This window comes from Gopherus flavomarginatus, chromosome 5 (assembly GCF_025201925.1).
Source record: "Gopherus flavomarginatus isolate rGopFla2 chromosome 5, rGopFla2.mat.asm, whole genome shotgun sequence".
In the NCBI taxonomy this organism is placed as follows: domain Eukaryota; kingdom Metazoa; phylum Chordata; order Testudines; family Testudinidae; genus Gopherus; species Gopherus flavomarginatus.
Window position 1 is genome coordinate 12,269,645 of NC_066621.1, and position 14,005 is coordinate 12,283,649.

General features: G+C 48.7%; 1 protein-coding gene across 2 annotated transcripts in view; it reads left to right on the plus strand.

The window, feature by feature from the left end:
- Window positions 1–14,005, plus strand: part of PLXNA2 (plexin A2) — a 322,697-nt gene that overhangs the window by 30,318 nt on the left and 278,374 nt on the right. For both annotated transcript variants that reach the window (XM_050957071.1, XM_050957072.1), the window contains exons 2-3: window positions 9,315–10,589; window positions 13,347–13,529. In XM_050957071.1, the coding sequence (XP_050813028.1) occupies window positions 9,402–10,589; window positions 13,347–13,529 (1,371 nt within the window). In that variant the 5' untranslated portion in view covers window positions 9,315–9,401. The remainder of the gene's footprint in view (window positions 1–9,314; window positions 10,590–13,346; window positions 13,530–14,005) is intronic.

Here is a 14,005-nt window from a genome sequence, read left to right on the forward strand (position 1 = left end):
TTTTCAGGCTATGCTGTCATTTTATCCAAGAAGAAAGCTGCCCGGAAAGTGTGGTGCTTGCGATCAGGTCATCAGTGTTTACTGCAGGTTATCAGCAACTCTTGTGTGCCTGAAGAGCAGTTAGCAGCGTGGAGAGCCTTCCTCAGAGCAGAGACTCGGGAGCCGCTTGATTCTGCCCTTTTGAAATGTTCCCTAGCCAGAAAAGGGAGAGTTTTAAAAAAACATTTGCTTGGAAAATTTAATGAGAGGAAATGTGCAAGTGAGGCTGATCTGAAAGGTTAGCTGGCAACTCTGGCTGCTGGCTCTGTTCTGTTTCCACTCTCACATTCAAGTTCAATGCAGAGTGACTCCTCTTCTGCCAGAGCCTTCCTTACAATATCGTGAGCCACAGTTTCACTTGGAGAGAGACCTCAGATCGCCACAACCAGAGGTAAAAATTAAGAGACCACAAATACGAAGTGAGCGTTTCAGGGAAGTATCACTTAGGGCAATTACAGGCTTCTAGTTCAGCTACCTCTGCCCTGTTTTATCGCTAACAATGAGATTAGAGATGGCTGTTCAGGGATTGAGTGGCTTATTTACCTTTCAAAAACACCTGTCTCTCTTCCAAAGGTTAGCAAGCTGAAAGAGAAGCTGTCCGTTCGGTGACACTTGCTTGTGAGTGGTACGTTTTTGGGAGCGTCAGCAATTTAAATACTGAAAACAATATCAGAGTCAATCAAATCTTCATTTGCCTGCGAGTGAGAGGTGTTGAATTGGGGAGCTTTGGAGAGTAAAGTCCTGTCTTTATTCATAGCACAGGCAATAGTAGTGCAAGGTCTCTTGCTCTGAAGTGGGGGAAACCACATATGAGAGACAGAGGAATTCAGTCCGTGGTTTCTAAGGCCTTGCCTAATGATGGTTTCTCTTGCATCAGTGTAACTGTACCAGTGCAAAGCCTTGGTGTAGACACCTTGCGCTGTTAAACGGTGGTTTACATGACTACACCTCACCCCATGCTGCCTTAGTGCAAATTACAATTCACACCAATACAGAGCGCCTATACTAGGGGAACTGCACTGTTTTAACTGCATTTGTTGTAGTCTGACACTGATGCCAAACACCCAAAGTAGCAAAGACTTAGCACTGCTGACTAACGGAACAGGCAGTTTTACCACAGACTGTGAAATGCACTCTTTCTCCTGAGGGTAATTCAATAAACCAAAGCCTGAAATGCTAAGCTGGAGACAAGAACATCTTGCACTGGGATAGTGTGATAAGATTGGCTGCTGCCGTCGTTCTGTCCTCAGATTTGTAAGGGATGGAGAATTATGCACTTTGGGCCATTTCTCCAAACTGAGCTGCTATTCCATTCCTAGCCACCTAGATTGCTACAGTAATGGGCAGTATCAAATCTCCTAAGATGTGCTTTGAATTAGCCAGTTAGACATTGACATACACCATTTAGACAGCTTGAAAATGTTTCCTCTTTCCAAATCCCAGCTCTGGTTTGGAAGCAGCATTGGCAGGGCCGGCGCTTCCATTTAGGTGACCTAGACAATCGCCTAGGGTGCCAGGATTACTGGGGGCGGCATTTTGCCAGTGGGGAAGCAGGCGGCTCCGATTGACCTGCCGCAGGCGTTCCTGCGGAGGGTCCGCTGGTCCTGCGGCTCCAGTGGACCTCCCGCAGGCACGCCTGCGGCAGCTCCACCGGAGCCACGGGATCAGCAGACCCTCCGCAGGAACGCCTGCAGCAGGTCCACTGGAGCAGCGCGCGGGGCAGGGAAATGATCATGCGCCTAGGGCGCCAAAAACACTGGCGCCAATCCTGAGCATTGGTCTAGTGTATAAAGGAGCAAACTAAAGAGGTAGGACACCAGGTTTTTATCCCCTTTTCTATCATTGATTTTTGCAACTCTGGGCAAGTTTTTCTCTGTACCTTTTTCTCCCTCTGTAAAATGGGATAAGGACACTTGTCCAACTTTGCAAAGGCCGAATAAGGGCCTTGGTGAAATGCAAAACATTCTGTGCTGGAGCCCTTAGAAGAGTTATTCCCAACCATTGCAAAGTGCACTCTAGGCTTTGCTGCTAGTGCCCTAGGGCTTCCTCTTGCTACCTTGGTGATGTGCCTGTGTGCTGGATCTCAATGCACCCCTATTTCTGCCTTTTCTTCCCCGTGAGCACTCTGATCTATCCCCCAGTAAGTCCTGAGCTGCTCCAAATGGCTCAAGCCTGCACTGCTGAATGGGAGGTGTTTAGACAATGGATGGTACAGCCAGAATCTTAGCCTGGTAAATTAACGGGGATGTTCAAAAAGAGGGTGAAACCCACTTTGGAATGTAGACCTTGCTTGCCAAGCAGACCCATCCAACACAGCTGTGTGTGTCACTGTCCTTACCCATTAGCATTGGTTGGCACTTCACTTCCAGCATCACTTCATTGCCAGTTAGTACCTGGGTTATGTGCACTGAATTACAGTGCTCGTTTCAGAGTCATTTTGCTGGATCCCGCAGGTTGTTTTGTTTTGGGAAAGGGACCTGCACCAAGACACCAAAGCAATGTGTAAAGGAATAATGGGGAGCTGGTTCTTCCAGCAGTCAAGTATAGATGTGATTCCTTCCCAAGATGTCTCCTGGTGGGTAATTTGCTAATACAGTTAGATCTTCCTCTTGAAATCTGCCTTCTAGGTCCTTATGTGGCCCTCATTCCCATAGGATCTGAGAGCATCTCCTAATTATTACCAGATGTTATCCTCATAACACTTCTGTGCAGTGAGGAAGTATCACCTCTGGTTTTCCGATTGGGAACTGAGGCACAGAATAAGTGGTTTACCCAGAGTCACCCACGGAGTCTTTGGCAGAGCTGGACTGTGAACACAGGTCTCCTGAGTCCCAGTGCAGTGCTCTACCCAAATAGACCTTCCTCCTCTGCCATCTGGATCAGTTGTTTATTCCCTGGTGGATCTGGACAGTACCTGAAAGATTACAGCTCTCAGACCCCTCTTCTTTTACACCCCAAATTACCTCCAGCCATCACAAACATGGTGTTCCTATCTGTTGCTCTTGTGAAACAATTTGCATCAGAAATATGGGGTGATGACACTGAGGCTTTTTTGAAAGATTATGATTGTATTAAAGCAGTAAATCCTGCATTGTGCATTTGGCCCATTCTGCTGGTCCTTTTAGCCTGAGAGGTGGCTTAAAACATCAGGTTTGAAATACTTGGACTCCCTGGCACAACAGGTGCAATCAGGTCCCAGCGCAGCTGACTCAGCTCTTCATCCTTCCGTGTGGAAGCTACATTGATTTCCACGCAGTTTTCTGCACAGCCTTGTCTGCACTAGAATTTTTGGGGTTAAAATTTCCAGCTGTTCAGCTCTACCAATGCCACCACCAGCAGGACAGGTGCTGTAAGCCTCAGCAGCCAGAGTCCTAATCACCATGCCAGTTAGACTTGCTCTGAGCATGGCAAGGTGACGCTGATGATGAAAAACCCAGTAGCTAATCTATGCCTTTGTCCCATCATCAGATAAGTATTTGCCTTTTGGAGAAGAGCTTAAAAACTATATTCTGTATGATTATTTAAAGAACATATGGTTCTTTTCATGAAAGGAGACTTTTTTTCCCTGGTATCATTGGCCAGAATTTCCCTCCCATCTTATATGCCAGTCCTATTTTCTTCTGTTCCCAGGTAGAAGGGTAGCCTTGTGACTAAGGCACTGGGATAAGACTCAGGAGATCTGGCTTTAATTCCTGTCTGCCCCAGGCTCCCTGTGTGACCGTGGACAAGCCACATAATCTCTCTGGGGAAGATTTGCAAAAGGCAATCAAAGTCAGTGGGAGTTGGTGCTTTTGAAAAGCTCCCTCTTTATGCCTCACATCACCATCTGTAAAATAGAAATTATGCTTCCTTTTTGAGTATCAGAGGGGTAGCCGTGTTAGTCTGGATCTGTAAAAGCAGCAAAGAATCCTGTGGCACCTTATAGACTAACAGACGTTTTGGGGCATGAGCTTTCGTGGGTGAATACATCTGAGGAAGTATACATCATGCTCCAAAACGTCTGTTAGTCTATAAGGTGCCACAGGATTCTTTGCTGCTTCCTTTTTGCTACCCTGGGACATGTCTATTTCGATTGCAAGCTCTTTGCAGGAGGGACTTGCAGTGGAGCCTCTACGAGCTACCTCAGCATGAATAAGGAGGTGTGGCATGTGTGTAGAACTTTTAGACTCATAGGCACAAAAGGCACTATAGAAGTATAAGGACTCCTCTGGTCTCATTTTTAAGGGTCTGTGTCCCACCCTTGGGCTCCTGTGGCTGAGGAAGAGGGTGAATGGTCAGTATAGAGCAGAGAAAATAATGTAAGCGGGGGAGGGGGGAATAGAAAGGCTTTTTTTAAAAAAAAAAATCCCTCCGTTTCTCTGTGCGGTCCCGGAAGGGTGGAAGAAACGCCCTCCGATGTAAGCCTGCATCACGCACACAGCGCTTTCCCAAGGCAAGCTCCCTGTTTCCTAAGGAAATCCCAGCCTTACGGTTCCTAATTCCACTTGACAGCTGACTGAGTGTTTGTGTTAGGGAAGTGGGGGAAGGGATGTCAGAATGACTCCAGCCCCACCCCACTGTTGTCCCCCGGGCCCAGACTAGACCCCATCAGCTTTGAAATGGTCTTGTTGGCAAGTGTCTGGAGGGTGAGAGTGTTGATGAGGTGTGGAATGATCTCTGCAGCTCAAGGTTGCATTTGTTCTCCTCAGAAATCAGCTGCTGCTGAAGGAGCGGGAGACAGATGAGGAGTTAGGGCTGCCCTTCAACAGCCTAAATGAGGGCGAGGGGAGATTAGGCTGCAGTCTCCCCCCCTTTTTGGGAGGCAAGTGCACATGGTCTGTACAGCCAGCCTCCATTCCTTCTGCTGGAGTGACAGATGGACTTCGGAGCCCTCCTCACTCACTGTCTATGACACATCTATGCTGCAAAAACAAAACCCCTGCAGCTGCGAGTCTGACCCTGAGTCTACTGACTCAGACTCGTGCTATAGTGCTAAAAACAGCAGTGTAGATGTTCCTGGTCGGGCATGAGCCCAGATCTGAGGACACCCCTCCCCACTTACTGGGTTTCAGAGCTGGAGTGAGGATGTTTACACTGCTATTTTTTAGCCCTGTAGCAACAGCCCTGCAAGCCCAGCTCCTTTGACCCTGGCTCTGAGACTTGCTGCCGCAGGGGGGTGGGGTTTTTTGTTTTTGCAGGTAGACATACTCTGAGGTTCCCAAGTGACTCTGGGCATGTCTACACTGGGGGGTGGGCGGGGAGTGATTCCCAGTTCAAGGAAACATACTTTCACTAGCTTTGATCTAGCTAAAGTGCTGAAAATAGAGTGTAGCCCTGGCAGCATGACCACTGGGAGGGGCTAGCTGCCCCATAGGTGTACCCACTCTAGGCCCAAGGCACATATTTGGGGCAGCTAGCCTCTTCTCTTGCCACCACAGCTACACTCTATGTTTCGCACACTAGTTTGAGCAGAGCTAGCATGGGTAGGTCTCTGGGAGCTGGGAATCAACCCGCTCCGCCCAACTCAAAAGGCAGCTTGAAAATGGGACTTCTAGTTATTTTGGGCAATGTTGTAGCCACACCACTGCACAAAGGGAAGGAGCGAGGACTCTCGAGTTGCCCCTTCTTGCTGTAATGCCCTAGCGGTTAGCATCTGACACCTTATCCCCTTCTCAGTCCCTCTTAGAGCCTCCTCTGCTGGGATCACTTCTGTCTAGTGCTGGTTAGGGGGCTTCTGCTTTTCTGTACAGCTGTACTCACTCTATTGCTGCCTCAGTCTACCAATCCGCACCCCCATTTATCTGTTGCTTCCTGTCGGACACTCAAACTGTAAACTCTCCAGGCAGAGTTGTCGGTGGCTCTGTCTGCTGCACATGCGGTCGTTGCCACATTAGCTTTGCTCTGGCTTGCTCCAGCATCGGTAGCAGTGAAGCTACAGCACCAAGGACTTTGGCACAGGCTAGCTGTCAAAGAGCCTAGGGTCTCAGTGGAGTTGGACGGGCTGGGCTTCACTGCTGTTGTAACCCATGCTAACTCGGGTACGTCCACACAAGCTGTAAGTGCCACTTCCAGTTGCAGTGCAAACATACCCTTTCTTACGTCTGTCCAGTGCCTTCACTGGCGGGGTATAGAGCCTGGACTAGGGTTTTTAGGCTCTATCATAATACAGTTAATTAGCACTAATGAGCCAGAAGTGATGAGGTGCCAAGACAGGTTGTTGCCATAGCACTTTTGGCATGACCAAGAATCCTGGACGCCTTGCATGAACTGCCCTGCTTAGCAGGCTCAAGTAGTTTGGAAAATTAAGATAAACTTCTGAATTTCCAGGGGGAGCTCATCAGAATCCAATCCACATCCTGAAGCTGGTGAGGCTAGTGTGTCACTAGGGCACGCCATGTGGCATGCTACTGTTGATTCATCCTTCAGTTATACATGCAGCCAAACACACCCTGTTCCGGCAGCAGCAACCCCACTACTGTTCCCTTCTCACAGCTACTCTTATGACAGCAGTAGCTGCACAGTAGAAACCTCTTTCCCTTCTCCACGGCCAATGAGAGCTTTGGAAAGCAGAGGATAGGTGGAAGTCCTGAATGCTCTCTCCCAACCAGTGCTTTTTCAGGCAGATGCTGAGCAGCTGATGACCAGCATTCAGATCAAAAGGACTCAAAGGAAGGAAAGTCAGCGTGGGGGGAGTTGCATGGTTCGTCTCAGCTCCTGTCCGTCAGAGTGAATCAGGCACTGCCCTGCTGACACTAAAGAGCCAGAGACTGACCTCAGTCAGGTTGAGTCTCAGCCCTAGGGGAGTGCAAGGGGAGAAGGAGGAGAAAAGCTCAGTGCAGCTAAGCACTTTGCTGCTGGGAGAATTCCAAGCAATCTAGGTACAGAGAGGAGCTAGGATTGCTAGGTTCTGTTCCTGGCTCTGCCACAGTCTGACTGTGTGGCCTTTGTCAAATCCCTTAACTCTTCTGTGCTTTAGGTTCCCTGCTGGTAAAATGGGGATTGCAAAATTTTTCTTCACAGTGGGCTGCAAAACTTAACAAGAGGTGCGCAAGTGGGCTGGGGAAAGTTTTCAGTTTCCCATTTTCAGTGAATCTCTCACGGTAGAAGGAAGGAGAGTGGGCCAAATTCAGAAGGATGAGAAGAGGCAGTTCATGCCATCTCTAGAAAGCAGGAGTGATGGGGGATGAAAATGGCTGAGATCCTAGATTGTCATGCCCCTTTTAGCAGCAAGTGGATATTTGCTTGTGCAAGCCCAGGTTCTGTGCTCATGGCCCCTGCCTATCCCAGCAGCGATAGCAAGCTTTGGCAAAGAGGCATGTGCTCCTTCCTCTGTGCAGATGGTGACCAATCCCACTGATGCAAGGAAGGGTTCTCCATGCACTTTCCTTGCTCAGATACAGGTGGATTGGGGAACTCTCACTTTCTAACAGCTTTGGTTGGCTGGTTTTGGAGGAAGGATGGAGATCATGGTGTCCTCTCTGCTTTAGAACTTCCCCATCTAATTGCCCCAGGATGGAGTCCTGAGTTCACCTTTCCCCATCCCGCTGGAATCCCTCTCCCTTCCTCCCTCTACCCCTCCTTCAGTTTACCCCTCAGCCAGTGGGGCAGGGTGAAACACCAATGCCTCTGCCTGAATACTGCAGTGATGAGGCAGCTTCAGGGTAGGTGGACAGATACCACCTTGCAAAGTGTCACCTCCTTCCCCGACTCTGCTTCCTCTGCCTCACTGAGTTGGTTTCACAGGTCCCGTTGATCACAGATCCTGTTCGGACTGGAGTTTCTCAAGTACCTGCTTTAGGGCAGGGCTGATCTTGGAGCGTGGGTGCTTTTGTGGACTTTCAAATAACCTCAGCAACTCAAAGTCTGATGTTCTACATGCACGGTTAGTAGCTCTGCAGGACTAGATTCTTGGATAGCTGCAGGTGACTATCCAAATACATGGGATCTTGCTGTGATCTGTCTCCTCTGCCTTGTCACCTGGATTTTGCCCATGAATCACAAGGTAGAGTAACCGCACTGGGAATGGGAAGGATTCTTGCATCATCTCTTGCCACTTGCATTTTATAAAGAAACAGAAAATCAAGCGTGGTAGCCTCAACGTTTTGTTGCTGCTTCCCAGAAAGTGCCCTGGAAATGAAGGGCTCTCCTGTCACTTGCCTCTTCCCTTGATCCCACTCTCATGTGAATACTCTTTCCAGCCAGCTCTTTTCCCTGAGGCCATGGGAATTTTTTGCACTGAGCTGATGACTGCAACACTTTTAATGGTATTGGTAACGGGAAGGGAAATTTTAGAGATTATAAACTGCTTTCTCCAAATAGGAATCTTCCATGTAAGGTCCCTTGCTTTCTTTCACGTCTCACCCAAACAGATTTTGGCCAGAGCTCTTTGATTGGAGGCAGGCCTTCAGTTATGTGTCCATATAGATGAAAGAAGACCTTTGTTGTTCCATGGGATTCTGTATTTATGACCTCCACCCATAGTGCCCAGGATACACATGCAGTTTACTATGTAGTGGTTGTTTTGGACAAGACCTTGCACCCCAAAGTCCTGTCTACTCTGCATAGGCTTTAAAGATCCCAGGATTAATTTCATAAGTGTAGGGAGTTTGTGCAAATCTCCTGTGTCAATATTTGTTCACTCAGCTACGATACCCCTCCATCCCAGAAGCAGGTGGCTGCGTTTCAGTGGTGGGTGAAGTTATCCTTGGAAAGGCTGCTTTGGGATCCTTCAGGCTCAAAGACAGCAGTGTACTTAGACTTCTGCAGTGGTGAGAGGCAGAGAGGAGGCACTGTTATAAGCATGGAAAGCTTTGTTGTATAAATGCAGGTTGTACTTGTCTGCATGAAACTTTAACCTTCATCATTAATTACAATTATGCAGGATTTATAAGCAAAAAACAATTCCTACCCCTCACCTACAGTCCTACACCTGGTAGGAAAAGTGCCTTCAGCCAAGATTTAGATTGATCGTTGGGTGCATGAACTGTGGAATCTTTGTCCCAGGCTGAGGTTGATTATCTCCTCCTGCACTCGGTGAACGCACGGCCCCGAGCACATTATAAACAGTTTAACCACATAACAAATTAATGCACAGCGGCAGAATTGAGTGGCAAAACATGGAGCCTGACCGGTTTTCCAATAAGTTAGGAACCCTGCTTAATGCTTGCTGGGCTTAGAGATGTCCTTGCTTCATTTCAAGGACTGTATAACTAAAAGGTCTCTCTTGAATTGTATCTACAGGGCACTCTCTGGATTTAATCCTTTGCTTTGTGTGTATTTTTCTCCCCCCTCTCCAGAACCATGTGAAGAACTTCGCCAGGACAAGGGACACATACAGGGAGCTTGGAAATTCACCCTCCCCTTTCTCTTCTCCCTGCCCCAGGATGGATCAGAGGAAGAACTGGCCTCGGATGCTGGACTCCGATGGCTGGTCAGCAGCTGTGGTTTTTCTCTTTTTGGTCTCACTTTCCCGGAACGCAGCCAGTACTGCCCTGTTCAACACCTTCCACTCAGAGAACCGTGACTGGACTTTCAACCACCTGACCGTCCACCAGGGCACTGGGGCAGTCTACATTGGAGCCATCAACCGGGTTTACAAGCTCTCAGGCAACTTGACCATCCTGGTGGCTCACAAGACAGGCCCGGAGGAGGACAACAAGTCCTGCTACCCACCCCTCATTGTTCAGCCTTGCAGTGAGATCCTCACCCTCACCAACAACGTTAACAAGCTGCTGATCATTGACTACTCAGAGAACCGGCTGCTGGCCTGCGGGAGCCTCTACCAGGGTGTCTGCAAGCTGCTGCGGCTGGATGACCTCTTTATCCTGGTGGAGCCGTCCCATAAGAAGGAGCACTACCTCTCTAGTGTCAACAAGACAGGCACCATGTATGGGGTGATCGTGCGCTCCGATGGTGAGGATGGCAAGCTCTTCATCGGCACGGCAGTGGATGGCAAGCAGGATTACTTCCCCACCCTCTCTAGCCGCAAGCTGCCACGGGACCCGGAGTCATCAGCCATGCTGGATTACGAGCTTCACAGCGACTTTGTCTCATCACTCATTAAGATCCCGTCAGACACACTGGCCCTGGTCTCACACTTTGACATCTTCTATATCTACGGGTTTGCCAGCAGCAATTTTGTCTACTTCCTGACGGTGCAACCTGAGACCCCCGAGGGAGTTTCCATCAACTCGGCCAACGACCTCTTCTACACGTCCCGCATTGTCCGCCTCTGTAAGAATGACCCCAAGTTCCACTCCTACGTCTCGCTGCCCTTTGGCTGCATCAAGGGGGATGTGGAGTACCGCCTCCTGCAAGCGGCTTATCTCTCCAAGCCAGGGGACGTACTGGCCAACGCCCTCAACATCACAGCCCAGGATGACATTCTTTTTGCCATCTTCTCCAAGGGGCAGAAGCAGTATCACCAGCCTCCTGATGACTCGGCTCTTTGCGTTTTCCCCATCCGCACTATCAACACCCAGATCAAGGAGCGCCTGCAATCCTGTTACCAGGGGGAAGGCAACTTGGAGCTCAACTGGCTGCTGGGGAAGGATGTCCAGTGCACCAAAGCAGTAAGGATGATTGCAGTACATTGCCACTATTGCTCTGGAGAAATCTATCTCACTCCTAACACCATTTTTATAGGGAAGAATGGTCTTGGGGTGGAGACGTTGGACTGGAATTTGGGAAACCTGAATTCAATTCCTGGCCCTGCCACAGATGCCCTGAGTAAGCTTAGGGAAGTTTGCTTGATCTTTCTATTCCTCAGTTTCCCCAAATACCAAACAGGGATAATAATCCTCCTTACTTCAGATTGTGAGAATTAAATCTTTAATGTTGTGAGATGATTAGGGTGCTAAGGGCCACAGAAGTAGCTAGGTAGACAGATTAAAAAGTGCCTCTAACAAGCTGTGAATCTGCTATTTCCAGCTGCCCATTCTGATTCCAAAATCAGACTAACCCAAAGCCTCTCTCTCCCAGCCTGCAGCAGGAGAGTCTAGTGCAAACAAAACTAATCAGGTGAATGCAAATGGAAGTTGCACAGTCTGTGCTTTTTCTTTGATAGTTCAGATCTTGATTTACATACCATACAGATTCCTTTTGAGCCATCACAATCCCTGGAAACTCCTTTCACCATAACATATTAAGTTTGGCTTTCAAGTCTCTGGTACCAAGAAAAAATGTGACCTAATTGAGGCCAGAGAGGGAATTTTGGGGTGACAGGTGAGTGGCTAGTGCAGAGGATGGCCACGAGGCAGTGAGCTTTTCAGATCTAGCCTGCTGAAATTAATGCAGCCAATAGTGACTCAAAGGCATTTGCTAACTATTCAGTGGCTCCTCTGGGAAATGAGTTGGTGAATTGCAGTCCAATCCTAGTTGGTAGATGTCCACATCACAAGCTGCACTAATTAGCATTAATTCTGTATTAGGCAGTCTCAGCAAAGTGATCAATTAGCAATACTTAGCTATAATACAGAGTCTTTCATTTCATTGGTCTCGATGTTTTATAAGCATCCTTATCCCCATTTTACAGAGGGGAAACTGAGGCAGAGTGAGGAGACACAGCAAGTCAGTGGCAGAGCTGGGAATAAAGGCTAGGGTTCTTGACTCCCCAGTGCAGTTCTCTATCTGCTAGACCTGTGGTTTTCAACCTGTGGATCTGAAAACTATGTCTAGGGGACCACGAAAAGTTGTCATTACCATAGAACAGTGGTTTTCAACCTCTGGTCTGTGGGCCCCTGGACGTCCACAGATTATGTCTAAGATTTCCAAAGGAGAAATCTCCATTCAAAATTTTGTAGGGGTCTTCAAATGAAAAAAGATTGAGAACAGTGTGCTAGACCATGCTGTATCGAAAGGAGAACATAGGTACTAAACACCCCTTTAGATCAGATTGGGGCATTCAAAGGATGGGACGGGGTTGGCCAGGAATATGGAAACTGCATTGCCAAGATCCATTCCATATTGAGGGAGAGTTGGTTAATAAATACACTGTCCCTCTTAAGAACAGCCAGTCTGGCTGGCACCTTGCACCAGCATCATATTCACTCGGGGAATGTAACAAGGAGATCCGGAGTGTTAAATCTGTCATGAAGTCTGGCTGTTTGCACAGGAGGGAGGTGGCTGCTTCCCTAAAGAAATGAATAGCTGAGAGGAGGAAATGGCAGCTTCCTTTTTATGCTCAGAGGGCAGAGGTAGAGAGCAGACACCTGCACTTCCTATGGCTGGTGTTTCTGAGCCCAGCCCGCCCACTGCAGGCTCATTGCCAGTGTAAGGCACTCGCTGGCCTCAGCCATGTGAATCTCTGCTGACTCATCTGCGTGACACTGGGTCATTTCGGGAAGTGGGATGGGAGGAGGAGAGAACTGTGGCTTCCTTTTATGAATGAATTTGACAGACCAGTGCAGTGTGAGCAAGGCTGCTGGAGCACATCCTTGGGCCTGCGAGGTGGATTAGGGACATGTTCCCTGCATGGCCGTGTGAATGAGCCTGGGTCAGTTTTCTTTCCTCGTCCTTGGATCCCTAGGTCAGCCATGCTGTGGAAACTGCACGCTCAGTTCTTCTTGGGGTTTGAAATGGGGAGGAAGAAATGGCTTGTGCTGCTGTGCTGTGACCTCTCTGGTTAATGCAGAAGAAGTTTTGAATGATCTTCAGTGCAAGACTCTGGTCAATCTTCCTCCCCTGACATAGGCCCCTGAAAAGGCAGCTGGTCTGATTTTTTTGTTCAGAGATGCTAAGCACCTGACAGCTCCCATTTCTCGACTGGAAGCTGCAGGTGTTCAGGACCTCCAGAAATCCGACCAAGACACTTTAGAGGGAGGTAAAATCAATGGAGGAGAGAGACACATCATCAGCTTGGGACATTAATGCACCAGGACAGAATATGGGGGACAGGGTTTGAATCTGAGAGGGGAGAGAATCAAGAGAGCTAATGAAACCATTTTCCCTATGGTTTTCTGTTAGTGACATTGTGGGGATTCTCATCAGACCTGTCCATGAAGGTTTTCCTGGCAGCTAGCATGTGGTGCACCCGCCGTGGCCTGTACCCATACCAGCCACACAGCTGCTTGGCCTAGATTACAAAAATAAGGAGAGATGTTCATTAGGTTGTGCTGGGGAGAGTGGCTGTGACCCTAGCTCCCGGGGAGATCAACCAGCTGTACATGAGCAGGGGGTTGTTGTGAACACCCAGCTATTATGTGGGGAAGTTCGGTGTGCTCACCCCATGGTTACAACTGTGCGTTCAGTTCTGCATAAGCCCAAGTGTTTGATTGAACACTTCACCTTCACCTCGAGCTCACCCTTGCCCAATGCCTTGTCTTTTCCAGCCAGTCCCGATAGATGACAACTTTTGCGGGCTAGATATTAACCAGCCACTGGGAGGCTCCACACCAGTGGAGGGGGTGACCCTCTTCACCACCAGCCGTGACCGGATGACCTCAGTCGCTTCGTACGTCTACAACGGCTACAGCGTGGTGTTCGTGGGGACCAAGAGTGGCAAGCTGAAGAAGGTAAGGTTGCTCCTGTGACTCCAGAGAGTCTGGCTCAGTGCCTCCTCCCTTTCCCCAGGAACACTGAACTGCCATGCTGTTGCCACCTTTGTGCTGCTCCTGAGATCTTTCTCAATTGCCAGTTATGAGGTAGTATGAGATTAAATCCGAGGCTTTGAGTTAGGGAGGTACTTGAAGCAAGTGGTATGTGAGGCAAACTCTCCTGCATCTGTACTGGTGATGGGCACTATTTAATGTAGTCTCCCTCAGAACCCAGAGACGCCAGGCATTGGAATGATACAGAGCTTAGTGGCAATTCAAAGGTTAAGGCATGTGGAAAATGTCCTTTCAGGTCCTTGAAGAGACGTAAATTAGTCAGACAAGGCAACATCTTCTCATTGCACCAAGGTTTGGGACTCAAAATCGCTCTAAGGCAATACAAAGTGAAATGCATCTGAGATCTTGTCAGGCACCTTGCTCTGATTCCTATTATCCAT